Genomic DNA, 17,971 nt, shown 5'->3' on the forward strand with positions numbered 1-17,971 from the left:
ATGTCATGTTCTATCTATGTCTATATCTATATGTAAGGATGGGACCTATCACAGTATTCAGACTGAGTCTAGTTGTTCAGAACTTCTTCCTCTGGCTCAGAGTATATAAAGTCATGCATGAGAGAGGACTTTTTCAGCACCATGGATAGCTCCAGGGAGAACCGTACTGTGGCCATTCTAACTGTTCTGTCAATTCTTAATCCCCTCATGAATGCTCTAGTCCTGTGACATATATTCATTGAGAGTCATGTGACTTGTTGTGACATCATGATATTTTTCCCACTTTGAGATGTTTTTTGCACACACATTTGGATGAACAAACAAGCGTATTTCTCTGGCACTCATGTCATACATATCTTATAAACACATCTCTATTTATACCGTCTTACCTTTTTAGGTGATGTGTAACCATGTATAAGGCAGCCCGTCTCAGGGTTCATTCCCACACAGTGTGTTTGGTCACATTTGGTCTCACCCTGATAAGCCTCCTGTCTCCCTGTGGACTGGAGTTCCAGCCAGGCAGACAGCGTTTATGTGTTCCTCTCCCAGCTCACTGACCCCAGACAGACAGCGTTTATGTGTTCCTCTCCCAGCTTACTGACCACAGACAGACAGCGTTTGTGTCCTATCCAGCTCACTGACCACAGACAGACAGCGTTTATGTGTTCCTATCCCAGCTCACTGACCACAGACAGACAGCGTTTATGTGTTCCTCTCCCAGCTCACTGACCCCAGACAGACAGCGTTTATGTTCCTCTCCCAGCTCACTGACCCCAGACAGACAGCGTTTATGTGTTCTTCTCCCAGCTCACTGATCCCAGACTGATAGCAGTGGCTGGCTGGGCCACAGAGCAACATCCGGTCTAACCAAGGCTTTATTTATCCATCTGAAAAGATAACGCTATTGATTTTCAAATCGGCCAGGTGTGACTGCTGGAGTTAAGAGAGCAGATGGTTCAATCTGGGAGTAAATGCCATAAACGTCTTGGAGGACCCAGTCCCTGCCTCTCCTTTTATCTTTTACCCTTTCCCAGTTTCACCCAGCCTGGTCAAAATTGCAGTGTTTAAGTCGGACTGGAGATATTGGATATTGTCGATTCCTGCCAGTGCAGACGTGAGGCTGAGAGAAATTGGACAGGCAGCAGCATATGGTGTGGCTTCTGTTATTGAACACATATTCCTCACTGTGGGGAAGCGTCAGAGTTAGAGCTGCACTGAWGACTTAGAGCTTCCCTGTGATCTCAAATTGGAGTTTTGAAGAAAGCGGCTTTGATAAGGGTAGACTGGAGATCAGTGAGAGCGGATGGGATTCTGCCTCTTCTGCCCACGCTATTATTTACCTCACTAATTGGTGTCATGGAGTATTGAATTACTGCATTCAGTCACCACAGGGAATGTGTCTTGTGAATGTTGATGAAACCGCATGAGGCTGACAGTAATTGTCAATCAGAAACAAATTGGAGCTGTGCTAAAGCCAAGTTAGGCTCTGTTTCCACAGGTTGAAATGCTCTGTGTGTGTTTGAGTGTTCATGTGTTCTAGTGTGTTTGTTTATTGGTATATGTGATGGTCTACTGTAAGGCCCATGCAGCTCTCTATTTGTCAGGAAATGGAATGTGCAGCCTTAGAGAAAATATAATAGAAGGTTGAAATTGGAGCCTATTGGATTTATCAGACAGACCATTTCCCCCTTTTTCTCACAGAGAAAAGAGACGCAGTACATTTCCCACTCTTTTTATGATCCCATCTTCTCAAATTGGCCAATAAAAGAGATGCTGAATGTCCAATAAATTCCTTTCCAGGACCATTAATGAATAGGAAAATCGGACATTTCTCTCCATCTCTACCTCCCTCTCTCTCTCTCTCACTATTAAGTTGACAGATTGCTATATGGGTTGCGTTCCCACAGATTCCCCCGGGGTTGTATCTATTTAGATTTCATCCTCCTATCTCCCCCACTCAGCCTGGGAAACATGTCATCCTAATATCCCATGGTCTGCAGCGGCTGTTACGAGAGGACGATGGTTGATATTGTTGTTTTGCAGATCATGGGTTGCTTGGTTTCATCCAAACCACCAGATACTGTAGCTACTACCACTCGAAGTTAGATGTAGATTAGTAGTAGCTACAGTACCTGGTGGTTTGGATGAAACCAAGCAGTTTGCTTGAGTGGTTGTAATTATTTCTCATTTGTCACTTCCTCTGCCAGCTTGGACTAGTCCTCTGGCGCTCTTTTTTTCATACAATCTTTTTTAATTCAGACGTCTCGCTACTTTAGCTGAGAGTCTTTTTTCTCGGTATAAGCTTCTGGCTCACGTCGCTTGCAGATGCTTAACTAAGCTGCTTTGGTATATTTTTAGTGATATTTCTGGACAGAGAGGAGGACGCTCCTCTGCATGCAGCCAGATTCATCAAGTCTGCCTTCGCACAGAAAAACAGCTTGAAAAGACATCCAAGGACTGTTTCACCTGTAAATGTTCATGATTAATGTAAGCCCATTTTTCTGTTGCGGTTGGTCAAGTTGTGGTAGTAGTTGGGGACGGTGCAGTGTGTTTTTCTATGTTACAGTGTAAGTCACTCTGGATAAGAGCTTCTGCTAAATGACTAACATTTAAAAAATGGAAACATCCCATTATTGGTCACCCTCTTCCTCTGCTGTGTTGCCTTGATGGGCAGATGAGTCACTAGGCTGAGAGTGGGGATGGGAGGAAGTGATGAGGCTCCAGTCTGTCAAGGGAGGTGAGGTCAATTGAAGGGGGAGCCTCAGTGGTTGTAACATGATATTTGTCGGGAACAACATCACATGTGCTAAAAGGTGCACGGCGGCAGTTAACCAGGCAGTACAGACAGCTGTCACTTCCTCTAGGGGATCTCCCCCCTGTTCCTCCCAATGCGACGTGAGTAATTAGCCAGCACCAGAGTATGGCTTATCAACACCTGGGGAGGAGAAAGGGAGAGGAGGGAGGGAGGGGATAACAGCCTGACAAAGCTGGCTGGCTGGCTCTGCAGTGACGACAGGGCCAGGAGAATACTGAGAGCCCCCCTGTTACAGCAGCTCTGTCTCTCCACCCACACAGACTCTGTCCTCCACCCTCTGAGACCAGTAGGAGAGAGAGAGAGGGAAAGGGAGGGGGTGATTCCACAATATGAGGAGCATACATCATTTGAACCACCTTCAGCACGAGTCCAATCAGAAGCATGATAGAGCCGTGCAATAAATGACGAGTGGGTTCAAACTGATCTGGAATCAGAGATAGCATCGATAAGAGCACAGCCACTATGTGTATGGGAAGGAGGCACTAAGAAACATAACTCTCCCTGTCGGTTTACCCCTATCAAATCACCCTTTGAGGCTGATTAGGCTTCCAGAATGGGGGCTGCTGTTTGTGCCTGCAAGTGCTACTGCGCTTTCTCACCCTCCAGCCTTTCCAACGATGTGCTTTTGTTTCTCGGCTTTGAAAAGCCAAACTAAAGCAGCCCTGTTAAAAATAGACTGCTGTGTGCTTACAATATGTTGCAATGCGTAGCACTTTTACAGAATCAGAGTTGAGGGCAGATTTTTATCACTTGCAGTGATCAAAGCATTTGGGTCACGGCACGATAACATGATAGAATCATGTGACATGATTTAGCTGCAACGAGAGCGATTCAACTTCATCCAAGAGTCGTAGCGTGATGCCTAAATGAGATTGAGAGCAAAGGACTACATGGTGTGTTTTTGAGTGTTGCATGTCAGTTTTCATCCAGTTTGAGTCACTACAGTAAGCAACATATGGATGCAAGATATTGCAATCGCTGCTAGTTTTCTCTACTATGTGCTGTATTGTAAACTCAGCAAAAAAAGAAACGTCCCTTTTTCAGGATAATTTGTATAAATCCAAATAACTTCACAGATCTTAATTGTAAACGGTTTAAACACTGTTTCCCATGCTTGTTCAATTACATTTACATTTAAGTCATTTAGCAGACGCTCTTATCCAGAGCGACTTACAAATTGGTGCATTCACCTTATGATATCCAGTGGAACAACCACTTTACAATAGTGCATCTAACTCTTTTAAGGGGGGGGGGTTAGAAGGATTACTTTATCCTATCCTAGGTATTCCTTAAAGAGGTGGGGTTTCAGGTGTCTCCGGAAGGTGGTGATTGACTCCGCTGACCTGGCGTCGTGAGGGAGTTTGTTCCACCATTGGGGTGCCAGAGCAGCGAACAGTTTTGACTGGGCTGAGCGAGAACTGTACTTCCTCAGAGGTAGGGAGGCGAGCAGGCCAGAGGTGGATGAACGCAGTGCCCTTGTTTGGGTGTAGGGCCTGATCAGAGCCTGAAGGTACGAGTGCCCGTTCCCCTCACAGCTCCGTAGGCAAGCACCATGGTCTTGTGCGGATGCGAGCTTCAACTGAAGCCAGTGGAGAGAGCGGAGGAGCGGGGTGACGTGAGGAAACTTGGGAAGGTTGAACACCAGACGGGCTGCGGCCGTTCTGGATGAGTTGTAGGGTTTAATGGCACAGCAGGGAGCCAGCCAACAGCGAGTTGCAGTAATCCAGGCGGAGATGACAAGTGCCTGGATTAACACCTGCGCCGCTTCCTGTGTGAAGCAGGGTCGTACTCTGCGAATGTTTGTAGAGCATGAACCTACAAGAACGGGTCACCGCCTTGATGTTAGTTGAGAACGACAGTGGTGTTTCCAGGATCACGCCAAGTTCTTAGCACTCTGAGGAGGACACAATGGAGTTGTCAAACCGTGATGGCGAGATCATGGACACGGGCAGTCCTTCCCCGGGAGGAAGAGCAGCTCCGTCTTGCCGAGGTTCAGCTTGAGGTGGTGATCCGTCATCCACACTGATATGTCTGCCAGACATGCAGAGATGCGATTCGCCACCTGGTTATCAGAAGGGGGAAAGAGAGATTAATTTTGTGTCGTCTGCATAGCAATGATAGGAGAGACCATGGGAGACTATGACAGAGCAAGTGACTTCGTGTATAGCGAGAAATAGGAGAGGGCCTAGAACAGAGCCCTGGGGGACACCAGTGGTTAGAGCCAGCGTGGTGCGGAGACAGATTCTCGCCACGCTACCTGTAGGAGCGACCTGTCAGGTAGGACGCAATCCAAGCGTGGGCCGCGCCGGAGGATGCCCAACTCGGAGAGGGTGGAGAGGAGGATCTGATGGTTCACAGTATCAAAGGCAGCGCATTGGTAGAAGGATGAGAGCAGAGGAGAGAGAGTTAGCTTTAGCAGATGCGGAGCGCCTCCGTGACACAGAGAAGAGCAGTCTCAGTTGAACATGACTAGTCTTGAAACCTGACTGATTTGGATCAAGAAGGTCATTCTGAGAGAGATAGCAGGAGAGCTGGCCAAGGACGGCACGTTCAAGAGTTTTGGAGAGAAAAGAAAAGAAGGGATACTGGTCTGTAAGTGTGACATCGGAGGGATCGACGTGTAGGGTTTTTCAGAAGGGGTGCAACTCTCGCTCTCTTGAAGACGGAAGGGACGTAGCCAGCGGTCAAGGATGAGTTGATGAGTTGATGAGCGAGGTGAGGTAAGGAGAAGGTCTTCCGGAAATGGTCTGGAGAAGAGAGGAGGGATAGGGTCAAGCGGGCAAGTTGTTTGGCGGGCGGCCGTCACAAGACGCGAAGATTTCATCTGGAGAAGGGAGGAAAGAGGTCAAAGCACAGGGTAGGGCAGTGTGAGCAGAACCAGCGGTGTCGTTTGACTTAGCAAACGAGGATCGGATGTCGCGACCTTCTTTTCAAAATGGTTGACGAAGTATCCGCAGAGAGGGAGGAGGGGGGGGGGAGGGGAGGAGAAGGTGGCAAAGAGCTTCCTAGGGTAGAGGCAGATGCTTGGAATTTAGAGTGGTAGAAAGTGGCTTTAGCAGCAGAGACGGAGAGGAGAATGTAGAGAGGAGGGAGTGAAAGGATGCCAGGTCCGCAGGGAGGCGAGTTTTCCTCCATTTCCGCTCGGCTGCCCGGAGCCCTGTTCTTGTGAGCTCGCAATGAGTCGTCGAGCCACGGAGCAGGAGGAGGGGAGGACCGCCGGCCTGGAGGATAGGGACATAGAGAGTCAAAGGATGCAGAAAGGGAGGAGAGGAGGGTTGAGGAGGCAGAATCAGGAGATAGGTTGGAGAAGGTTTGAGCAGAGGGAAGAGATGATAGGATGGAAGAGGAGAGAGTAGCGGGGAGAGAGAGGCGAAGGTGGGACGGCGCGATACCATCCGAGTAGGGGCAGAGGTGGAAGTGTTGGATGAGAGCGAGAGGGAAAAGGATACAAGGTAGTGGTCGGAGACTTGGAGGGGAGTTGCAATGAGATTAGTGGAAGAAGAAGCATCTAGTAAAGATGAGGTCAAGCGTATTGCCTTGCCTGTAGAGGGGGTGAGATGGGGGAGAGGGTGAGGTCAAAAGAGAGAGAGTGGAAAGAAGGGGCAAGAGAGGATGAGTCAAAGGTAGACGTGGGGAGTTAAAGTCACCCAAACTGTGAGAGGTTAGCCATCCTCAGGAAAGAACTTATCAAAGCGTCAAGCTCATTGATGAATCTCCAAGGAACCTGGAGGGCGATAAATGATAAGGATGTTAAGCTTGAAAGGGCTGGTAACTGTGACAGCATGGAATTCAAAGGAGGCGATAGACAGATGGGTCAGGGAGAAAGAGAATGTCCACTTGGAGATGAGGATCCAGTGCCACCACCCCGCTGACCAGAAGCTCTCGGTGTGCGAGAACACGTGGGCAGACGAGGAGAGGCAGTAGGAGTAGCAGTGTTATCTGTGGTAATCCATGTTTCCGTCAGTGCCAAGAAGTCGAGGGACTGGAGGAAGCATAGGCTGAGATGAACTCTGCCTTGTTGGCCGCAGATCGCAGTTCCAGAGGCGCCGGAGACCTGGAACTCCACGTGGGTCGTGCGCGCTGGGACCACCAGGTTAGAGTGGCAGCGGCCACGCTGTGAAGCGTTTGTATGGTCTGTGCAGAGAGGAGAGAAGAGGGATAGACAGACACATAGTTGACAGGCTACAGAAGAGGCTACGCTAATGCAAAGGAGATTGGAATGACAAGTGGACTACACGTCTCGAATGTTCAGCAAGTTAAGCTTACGTTGCAAAAAATCTTATTGACTAAAATGATACAGTACTGCTGGCTGGTGAAGTAGCTAGCTAGCAGTGTTGACACGTTAGAAGGACGAAAATAGCTGGCTAGCTAACCTCGATAATTACTCTAAACTACACATTATCTTTGATACAAAGACGGCTGTGTAGCTAGCTAAGAAAAAATTGCTAAGATCAAACAAATCAAACCGTTGTACTGTAATGAAATGAAATGTAATACTACCTGTGGAGCGAAGCGAAATGCGACTACTCGCTCCAACCGGAAGTACTCTCGCGCGACGAAAATAGCTGGCTAGCTAACCTCGATAATTACTCTAAACTACACAATTATCTTAGATACGAAGACAGCAAAGACAACAATGTAGCTAGCTAACACTACACTAATCAAGTTGTTCCGTTGTAATGTAATAGTTTCTACAGTGCTGCTATTCGTAGGAGTTGGCTAGCTGGCTAACTGGCTAGCTAGCAGTGTTGACTACGTTAGAAGAGCGAAAATAGCTGGCTAGCTAACCCTCATAATTACTCTAAACTACACAATTATCTTTGATACAAAGACGGCTATGTAGCTAGCTAATAAAAAATTGCTAAGATCAAACAAATCAAACCGTTGTACTGTAATGAAGTGAAATGTAATACTACCTGTGGAGCGAAGCGAAATGCAACTACTCGCTCCAACCCGGAAGTACTAATCAGTTTATTCAATGAACCATAAACAATTAATCAATATGCACCTGTGGAACGGTCGTTAAGACACTAACAGCTTACAGACGGTAGGCAATTAAGGTCACAGTTATGAAAACTTAGGACACTAAAGAGGCCTTTCTACTGACTCTGGAAAACACCAAAAGAAAGGTGTCCAGGGTCCCTGCTCATCTGTGTGAACGTGCCTTAGGCATGCTGCAAGGAGGCATTACACAAAGGCCTGTACCCTGGAGCGGGATCGATTTGGAGGTGGAGGGTCCGTCATGGTCTGGGGTGGTGTGTCACAGCATCATCGGACTGAGCTTGTTGTCATTGCAGGAAATCTCAACGCTGTGCGTTACAGGGAAGACATCCTCCTTCCTCATGTGGTACCCTTCCTGCAGGCCCATTCTGACATGACCCTCCAGCATGACAATGCCACCAGCCATACTGCTCATTCTGTGTGTGATTTCCTACAAGCAGGAATGTCAGTGTTCTACCATGGCCAGCAAAGAGCCCAAATCTCAATCACATTGAGCACGTCTGGGATCGGGGGGTGAGGGCTAGGGCCATTCCCCCCAGAAATGTCCGGGAACTTGCAGGTCCCTTGGTGGAAGAGTGGGGTAACATCTCACAGCAAGAACTGGTAAATCTGGTACAGTCCATGAGGTGGAGATGCACTGCAGTACTTAATGCAGCTGGTGGCCACACCAAATACTGACACTTTTGATTTTTACCCCCACTTTGTTCAGGTACACCTTATTCAATTTCTGGTAGTCACATGTCTGTGGAACTTGTTCAGTTTATGTCTGTTGTTGAGTCTTGTTAGGGTCATAAAAATATTTACACATGTTAAGTTTGCTGAAAATAAACGCAGTTGACAGTGAGAGGACGTTTCTTTTTTTGCGGAGTTTACATTGTAACATTGCTCTTTGATTTGTTCCACTTGAACATTGTGACATTTAATTGGACACACCCTGTATTTTGAAAAATAGGACCAAATATGAACACCCGTTATATACTGTATATATCCTGCAGTAGACATGGAGCAGGAGATCCCAAACACAGTTCACAGTAGCTGCAGAGGTGCCTGCTAGCTCCACTCAATCTTCTCCACAAGATGTGTATAAGAGACAGGTTCACAGTAGCTGCAGAGGTGCCTGCTAGCTCCACTCAATCTTCTCCACATTGAGGTTTTGACTCACAGGGCTGACTGTACAGAGCCAAAAAGTGGGCAATCGACATTCAACACGAACAATAAGCAATCAGTGAATAAAAGTGCGGAAATAGCATAACAAGTGGGTGTTCCACATTAACAGGAAGCTATGCTTTTGTTGTTGACGGAGGCAGCGTCTCAGTCTCTTATGCCCAACTCTCTCAACTGGCTCATTACTATGCCTGGCTCTGCTCTGCCAAGCAGGTCTCCACGCTGCCACTACCCTCTCTCTGCCCGTTTCTTTTCTTCCACACTGAGCCCTCTGCACCCCATGGCCCCACCCCGGCCTCCTTCCTGTGAATGTGGCACGGCATCTGCCACGGCCAATTCTCCTCACCGTCTGACTTCCTCCTCTCTGTGAGATAGACTTCTGCTCAGCTACAGTATAAGGTTCTCTCTCTGATATCTGGCAGCACGGTGCAGATGGCCAGTCCACTCAGTGGGATACACCAAGATGGCCTGGTGCATGTAGCTGGTTCTTTTCTCATGGGGTGCCAGTCCATCCTCCCCTCTTCTTCCGCTCCTTCTCTCTCCCTCCCTCCTCCTTTCTTCACCTACTCTCTCCCACTCCTGCRGAACTCACAGCAGGACAGTCCGCCCCAGATGTCTTTCCTCTAGTGTGTGCGTCAGACTCGGTGTGTGTGTGTTTGTTCGTGTGCACGTGCGTGCACGTGTTGCTTTTTTTTCAACTGCTGCTCATTTTCAGCTSCATAACTGCAAATGTAATCCCCCTGTTCTCTCCAAGTTTGCAGGGATTTGCATATATCCAATTAAAGCCCTGAACACAGCAGATTTTGTGTATTTGTGTGCAATACTGCCTCATGGAGTCACATAATGCACTTTGCAATTATTATACATTTGTTCTCACATTATCACACCACATCTTTTATCTGATCTATCCCTTAAATCATTGTTTTATATGTTCTAATAAATACAGTACCTCCGTTCTATTGACGAACGTACAATCGCTGGAGAACAAACTGGTTGAGTTCCGTTCGAGACTATACTATCAACGGGACCTGAAGAACTGTAATATACGGTCTTTCTCTGAGTTGTGGCTGAACTAGGACATTGACAATATACATCTAGCTGTTTTTTCTAGGCATCGGCAGGACAGAACGGCAGTGTTGGGTAAGCTCAAAGGGGGAGGCGCGTGTCTCTTCGTTAACAACAGTTGGCGATCTGTAATATTAAGGATTCTGCTCGCKTGAGTAAGAATACCTCATGATAAGCTGTAAACTCTATTTAGCAAGAGAGTTTTCACCTATATTTTTCGTAGCTGTCTATTTACCACATCAAACCAATGCTGGCATTAAGACCACACTTAACAAGCTGTATAGGGCCATAAGCAAACAAGAAAATGCTCATCCAGAAACGGTGCTCCTAGTGGCAAGGGATTTTAATGCAGGAAAACTGAAATCACTCTTACCTAATTTCTACCAGCATGTCACTTGTGCAACTAGAGGCAAAACAATTCTAGATCACCTTTACTCCACACACAGAAACACATACAAAGCTGTCCCTCACCCCCCCATTTGGCTAATCTGACCATAACTCAACCCTCCTGATTCATGCTTTAAATAAAAACTCAAACAGGAAGCACCAGTGATGCGCTCAATACGGAAGCAGACGCTTCACCGACCACTATACTACAGGACTGTTTTGCTAGCACAGACTGGAATATGTTCCGGGATTTATCCGATGGCATTGAGAAGTTTACCACATCAGTCACCGGCTTCATTAATAAGTGCACAATGACGTCCCCACAGTGACCGTATGTACGTAGGTACATATCCCAACCAGAAGAGGGATTAAAGGCAACGTGCTAAAAGCTAGAGCTGCCGCTTTCAAGGAGCGGGACACTAATCCGGACGCTTATGAGAAATCCCGCTACGTCCTCCGATGAACCATCAAACAGGAAATGCGTCAATACAACAGATCGAAAAGGCTCTGATGCTTGTCGGATGTGGCAGGACTTGCAAACTATAACGGAGTACAAAGTGAAACCCAGCCACGAGCTGCTCTGTGACATGAGCCTACCAGACGAGCTAAATGCCTTCTATGCTTGCTTCGAGGCAAACAACACTGAACCATGCATGAGAGCACCAGCTGTACCGGACGACTGTGTGATCACTCTCTCCGTAGCCAATGTGAGTAAGACCTTTAACTATTTAACTATCTGCATTGAACCTTGACTTATCACATATGCTTCTGCTACTGTTTATCTGTTTTTTATTCCTAGTTCTATTTAAATATCTACTTCAATTACCTCGTACCCCTGCACATCGACTCGGTACCGGTACTGTGTATATAGCCAAGTTGTCACTCATTGTGTATTTATTATTACTTTTATTGTTACGTGATTTACTTTTCTATTATTTCACTATTTTCTTTCTCTCTGCGTTGTTGGGAAGGTAAGCATTTCACTGTTGTCCACACCTGTTGTTTACGAAGCATGTGATATTCAAGGTTATAAATGCCACTTTTCAGTGGTTTAGATGAGTTCCACCTGTCTGAACTGCTGCAAGGTGTCATGGGTGTGTTAGATAGACATCCGAACGAGATCAGCCTTTTAATTCTTAAACTGGGAACATTTTCACGCTGTACGGAATTTTACAACATGACGTCACAATCGGAACGATTGGGAAATTTTTCACGCAGGGAAGATTTGTACATGACACAAGGCACTATACACAGGTGAAGCCACAGTATTTAGAACAGTGTGTTGCTGTCAGATACACTACATGTGTCATAATATAAAATAGAATAGAAAGCTGTATATTATTAAATCTACTGTTGCCCCCGGGGAAGGTAGGTATGCCACTGCTTGAGCCATGGTGAGGTTAAATTACTTCTCTAGCTTTTCAAGGTGAGAGAATGTCTCGCAGCTCCTTCACTTCCCTTGTGGGGGTGTATTAGATTGACTATGCTGACTTTGCTACAGTGTATCTGTCCTTAATAAAATACAGAGCAAATCCCTCTATATACACACACACACACACACACACACACACACACACACACACACAAAAGTTTGCCACAGTAGACCACAGTGGGGGCAAATCACCCCATTTAGGAGCAGTCATGCTTGAAATAAACCTGACGTGTTCATTTCCAATAGTAAAACATGACACTACCCGACAAAAATGCAAACTGTCCAAGTTGAGTTATTTGAATGCCAGACACAGGGTATGATTTTACTGTAGGTCTTTGGGTTACTATACAGGCCCACACTGCAATCAGATTCATTTCAGTCAGGTGAAGTGTACAAGGCTTGTGTTTGGGTGCTGTTTGGATGCACACACAGGCATACCTCCATACAAGTGGCTTGACTAGTGCTATGTATTCTTGAGTGAGGTGCAGGCAAAGAGAATTGAATCCACTCTTGAGTGAAGACCCCTTTTGTTTTTGTAAGCCTTTATATAATTGACTGATGAAGCTCTGGTCTAAAGCAGTGACGGCTGACAAAGACTCTCTGCTCATTATCAAATCTACTGCAGAGGAACATTCTACCGTGCCTGTTTCCACCCGTTTGCAATTCCAACTAAATCAGAGTGAGCAAACAAAAGCAAAATCGATAGCTTTTATTTGCAGGTGTGTGTGTGTGTGTTGACTGTTTGTGTCTCTTTACTCACACTGTTTATACAATAGCAGTCTAAGCCTTTCTGCTGTTATCGCAAAGCCCCGCTAGAACAGCTGTGAGCATGAACACATTCAGAAGACCACACAGCAAAGCATCTAAATCAACCACACAAACACTGTCATCCTTCATCTACATAGATCTATACAACTTAGCCTGGAAATTGTGCAATCAGGTTCATATGTTATCAACAAGATTTTGTCTACAGAATGCACATTATTGACAAACATGTTGTGCTGTATCGACCAGATCTGGGTAAAATTCAACTATTCAACAAACTCAACTAGTTTGATAGTATAAAAATAAGTTACATTGAATTTTGAGGTGGATAACATCTAATCTTTTAGCTACCATTATCTCTACCTCTGCTTATACCATGTCATTTAGAGAACTGCTCTCCCTGTCTCCACCTGCAATTACATTTCCTCTCCCACAGAGGCTGTCCATCTCCCTTTAAAAAGGCAATGTGTTGACAATATTCCCGTCTACTCTGCAATCACAAAAAAATCTTATAATTTAGAGGCAGACATAATTTAGCTGAAAACCGTTTGATTGCAGGGGACATTTTGTGTCTGACAGCCTCCTGAAACTTGGGCTCTAGCAAAGGGAAGCAATTACTCTGGCTGCTGACTAGTGCAATCTCACTGCATCTGAAGAGCACTCCAACACTGGAAACCTAGCCACTCTAAAGTGGAATCGAGAGGAATTAATCAAGACCTGCAATTAACATGTTTACCTTGTATCCTGGACTAATGTCAGTGTGTGTGGTGCTTGATTTGAGGCTCCTAAGCTGAATAGCAAAACTTAGACTGTTTCACAGTCAGTCAGAGAACACGAAGACTCTGTCATTATTGTTTTCCCCCAGCTATTTCTGGAAATTGTAACGATTGGCCAATTTCCTGGACTCCAATTCTTGGTGTTACGGTCATTAGCATAAGTGGTAGCTGCAGAACTGTGTGCATTTCTGACAGCCAGAGAGATAAAAGTCTGGATAGGAGGCAGATAGCTGTCATTTTCATTCCAATACCTCACTACCTCTTCCACAGGGTGTCATTTGGAAGCTTCTCCCTACTCAGCCATGCATTACGGACAGCAATGAGATGGTACATCAAGTGTTTAGATATCCCTATACATACTGCCTGCCTATCCGTTATCTCTCTGAGGTGATTGTGGGTCACTGATATGGCTTAATAATCAACAACATCAATGGTTATTGAGAGAGTCACTCATATGAGAGAGTCAGGTAATATTGTTGTGACAGACATCAGAATATGTGAATAACAGGCAGGGTCCACCCTCTGTTTTGAAACATTTATTTAAAATCCCTTTGGCCATTTTACAAAGACTGCAGGTGTTTTTCCGAGCCAGGTGGCTGGTGTAGAGAAGGTTTTACAAAGGGAAATAAATTAAAATGTGTTTGTTTGCATTTTGGCAAGCAAATTATCGTTTTCATGATAATACAGTTTTTAGTGTGGAAAGTCTAAAAAGCTTAGGCCTCTTGAGGTGAGCTGAGATGCATTGCTTGTTTTATTGCTCACGGCAACACATACACCTTTTCTTTCATTTCTCTAATAATTGCACATAGAGCGAGTGGCAAAGCAGTGGCTGAATTAGGAACATTCTCTGACCCATTTCTGCACCTCCACCTATCAGACTTCTGGTATCATTCCCCTTACACCAGATACATCTAGTTGATGTGACTAGAGCTGGGAGCTCTGGCGGCTGGGGCTCCCCATCTCTCTCTCACACACACCACTTGGGAGATGGCACACAACATTTATGGAAACATCCAGGCCATTTCAGAGCATTAGAATTACCCCCCTTAAGGCATTTCAGCTTTTTACAGCAACAGAGTATGTCCGCTGCTTTTTATAGGAGCAGAGTATGTCCGCTGCTTTTTACAGGAGCAGAATATGTTCGCTGCCTGTAACAGGAGCAGAATATGTCCGCTGCCTTTTACAGGAGCAGAGTATGTCCGCTGCTTTTTACAGGAGCAGAGTATGTCCGCTGCCTTTTACAGGAGCAGAGTATGTTCTGCCTTTTACAGGAGCAGAGTATGTCCGCTGCCTTTTACAGGAGGCAGAGTATGTCCGCTGCTTTTACAGGAGCAGAGTATGTTCCGCTGCTTTTTACAGGAGCAGAGTATGTCGCTGCTTTTTACAGGAGCAGAGTATGTCCGCTGCTTTTTATCAGGAGCAGAAGTATGTCCGCTGCTTTTTACAGGAGCAGAGTATGTCCGCTGCTTTTTACAGAGCAGAGTATGTCCGCTGCTTTTACTGTGTCTTGTTCCTGTCATTGTTGGGATATACAGTCTTACTTACATTATTTAGGGGAACTGGACAATGTGTAGTATTTATTTTCCAAGTCTGTTGTTATTCTCCGTGTCGATTGTTATATGCATTCCTCTCATATTGACAGTGGATATACAGTACCAGTCAAAAGTTTGGGCACACCTACTCATTCAAGGGTTTTTCTTTATTCTTTACTATTTTCTACATTGTAGAATAAATGTGAAGACATCAAACCTTATGAAATAACACAGCCAAGAGTGTGCAAAGTTGTCATCAAGGTCAAGGGTGGTACTTTGAAGAATCTCAAATATAAAATATATTTTGATTTGTTTAACAATTTTTTGGTTACTACATGATTCCATATTGGTTATTTTCATAGTTGTGATGTCGTTCACTATTATACTAATGGTAGGAAAAACCCTTGAATGAGTAGGTGTGTAAAACTTTTGACTGGTACTTGTATGTACAGTGATGAAGTTGTGTTGTGACGTGTTTGCTGTGTCTAAGGCCGAGCTTCTGTGTGTGCCGTGTGTGTGCAGGTTTCTTGGGTCCCCTGGAAGAGGAAGCTGCCCTGACAGGACTCCTGCCCTTTGACCTCATCTAAACGGACTACCATGGCTGCAGCAAATGAGGCAGCACATGGGTCTCTCTCTGAGGAAGCACAAGTCAGTGGGTTTTTATAATATGTTTTTATATGCAGTTGCGGTCAAATATATTGGCACCGTTGCACTTTACAATGCGTGCAATGGAGCAGAATGTTCTGATTTCTCTTTTCAAAAACTGGTTGAAATGGCAAGTTTTACCCTGTAGGCACCTGCACTTACCACAGGTGAGATAGATTACACAAAAACGAGAATCACTCGCCTCCAACAAAATTAATTAGAATATTATTATAATTTAGTCCAGGCATTATTTTTTTTTACTTGAAGAGAAAAATTCATTTTCAGTTTAGATTTTTTTCTTTTTGGTCGTGTGCAGTTATAATCAAAGAAATACATGTGTGAACACCAACGGTTTTTTAAGTGTCTACTTATTTTAGAAGAATAGTGAATCGTGCAAGGGTGCCCAAAATATTTGACCACAACTGTATGTGTGTTTGTGGTGTGTGTTTACTGTGTGTAGGCATGGAATGTACTATGCACCATATCAGGATATGGATTTTCATTATCTTCCCTTCTGGAGGAGAACAGACCTGTCCAGGATGTGAGTTAAACTGTCTGTGTGTTTCTTTGTTTGCTGGCATTTCTGTTGTGCTGGTTAATCATTGGCTTATTTGGGCTGTCTGCCTTATTGGCTGGTATTTGGGTCGAGCTGGTTGGTCCCTGTGAGTCACCATACGCTTCCAGGGGGAATCTGCATGAGAGAGCCACAGCGATCCATTGGGTAATAATGAGTCCCAGATTGACTGATAGAAATGCTAAGTACACGTGGAGAAAATGGCATCGCTTAAAGCCCCTGAATTCTCTGTATATATTTTGAACTTTGCAATGTACAGGAATTGCCCGAGGCCGCAAAGTGTCGACTAAGCAAATAAAACATGTAATTATTGGTCCTAGTTATTGCAGGACAATTATTAGTGATAGGATTGTTAAAGTGAAAATGATAATGTTTCCATTTCTTGGTTGGAGAGAAACTAATATGTCTGGGGTGTGATAATCTGTTCTGTTATATCATTATCTGTGGAGTAGTGTTCCAGTCTGTTTTGTCCCTAGCTGCATATTCAATTTCCTGTTCACAACCTCCATTTAGCTCATTATACACATGCATGCACTCAAACATCAGCACACTTGCATGTGCACCCTAAAGTTCGGGGGGGGGGGGGGGGGGGTGGCTACCCCACTGCTTATAACTAACTATAAGTTAAAGGTAGACTTTATATGTCATAGATGCAGAAAGAATACAGCATAGTGGTCAATTTCCACGACAACTAAGAGCTTTGAAGCGCGAGTCTCAACTTCTCTTTTTTTGTCCTGTGGCTACCACATTACAAAACTGGGAAGCGAACCTGTGTACATGCACAGATGCTTTGTGTGACTGTGTGAAAGCGAAGTTGTGCATCTCGCTCATCGCAGTATCTGCGATGCTGCTCGTGGCAACATAATTTCACTCAGTCTACCTTTAACTATCTAAGATGAGCCAAATATATTTTCTCCAGCTCAGGGCTCCAGCTATGCATTTGGTTTGCTATCTTCGTAGCTAAGTGGCTAGCCCGCAAGATCAAACGTCGTGGTTACAGCAGAGACAATCAATCCCCTCCTGGATCAAATGTACGTTTGGAAAATTAGCCCCGTTGTGTGCACTGCCTGTAATACAGTATACCCCGGTAGGGTACAGGAACGGTATGAAGGTGTGCAAATCTATCTCGCGCCCACACACACAAACACACTAATGTTATTATAGAGACCACATGAGATTGGTGGCACCTTAACTGGGGAGGACGGGCTAGTGGTAATGACTGGAGCGGAATGAGTGGAATGGTATCAAATACATCAAACACATGGAATGGCATCATACACCTGCTAACCATCTGCTCCTTTTCCCGGCCATTATTACGAGTCGTTCTCCCCTCAGCAGCCTTCTGTGACAGTGACATGCAAACACAGCACAATATTTGTAGTGCACACACTATTGTTTGCGATGACACAATGAAGCTCACTCAAGGTCACTTGATTAGCCGATGTGTATCAACTGTCCCAGTCTGGCAGGCTAATATTTTAATTTCCTCTGCAGGCCCCCAGACTGCTTAGAGATGCAGGACTGAGAAATCAACCAGATCTGATAAGATCCCTTGATTCCTTCAGTCTGGATATGCAGAGCTGATGAAGCTGGGAGATAAAACAATGCTCCATGCTCGACTCACCCTCTCAGTATTCTCAAATGGCTTCCTTTCCCTATCCTTCCTCTTCCTTTCCCTATCCTTCCTCTTCCTTTCCCTATCCTTCCTCCTCCTTTCCCTATCCTTCCTCTCCTTTCCCTATCCTTCCTCTTACTTTCCCTATCCTTCCTCTTACTTTCCCATTCCTTCCTCTTACTTTCCCATTCCTTCCTCTT

The 17,971-nt window shown here is 45.3% G+C and overlaps 1 protein-coding gene across 1 annotated transcript in view; it reads left to right on the top strand.

Moving 5' to 3' along the window:
- Positions 1-17,971, top strand: part of LOC112069103 (alpha-1,6-mannosylglycoprotein 6-beta-N-acetylglucosaminyltransferase B-like) — an 83,310-nt gene that overhangs the window by 32,930 nt on the left and 32,409 nt on the right. The window contains 3 exon segments of the mRNA XM_024136391.2: positions 15,460-15,492; positions 15,494-15,537; positions 15,540-15,585. Of these exon segments, the coding sequence (XP_023992159.1) occupies positions 15,460-15,492; positions 15,494-15,537; positions 15,540-15,585 (123 nt within the window).

This window comes from Salvelinus sp. IW2-2015, unplaced genomic scaffold (genome assembly GCF_002910315.2).
Source record: "Salvelinus sp. IW2-2015 unplaced genomic scaffold, ASM291031v2 Un_scaffold909, whole genome shotgun sequence".
Lineage (NCBI taxonomy): Eukaryota > Metazoa > Chordata > Actinopteri > Salmoniformes > Salmonidae > Salvelinus > Salvelinus sp. IW2-2015.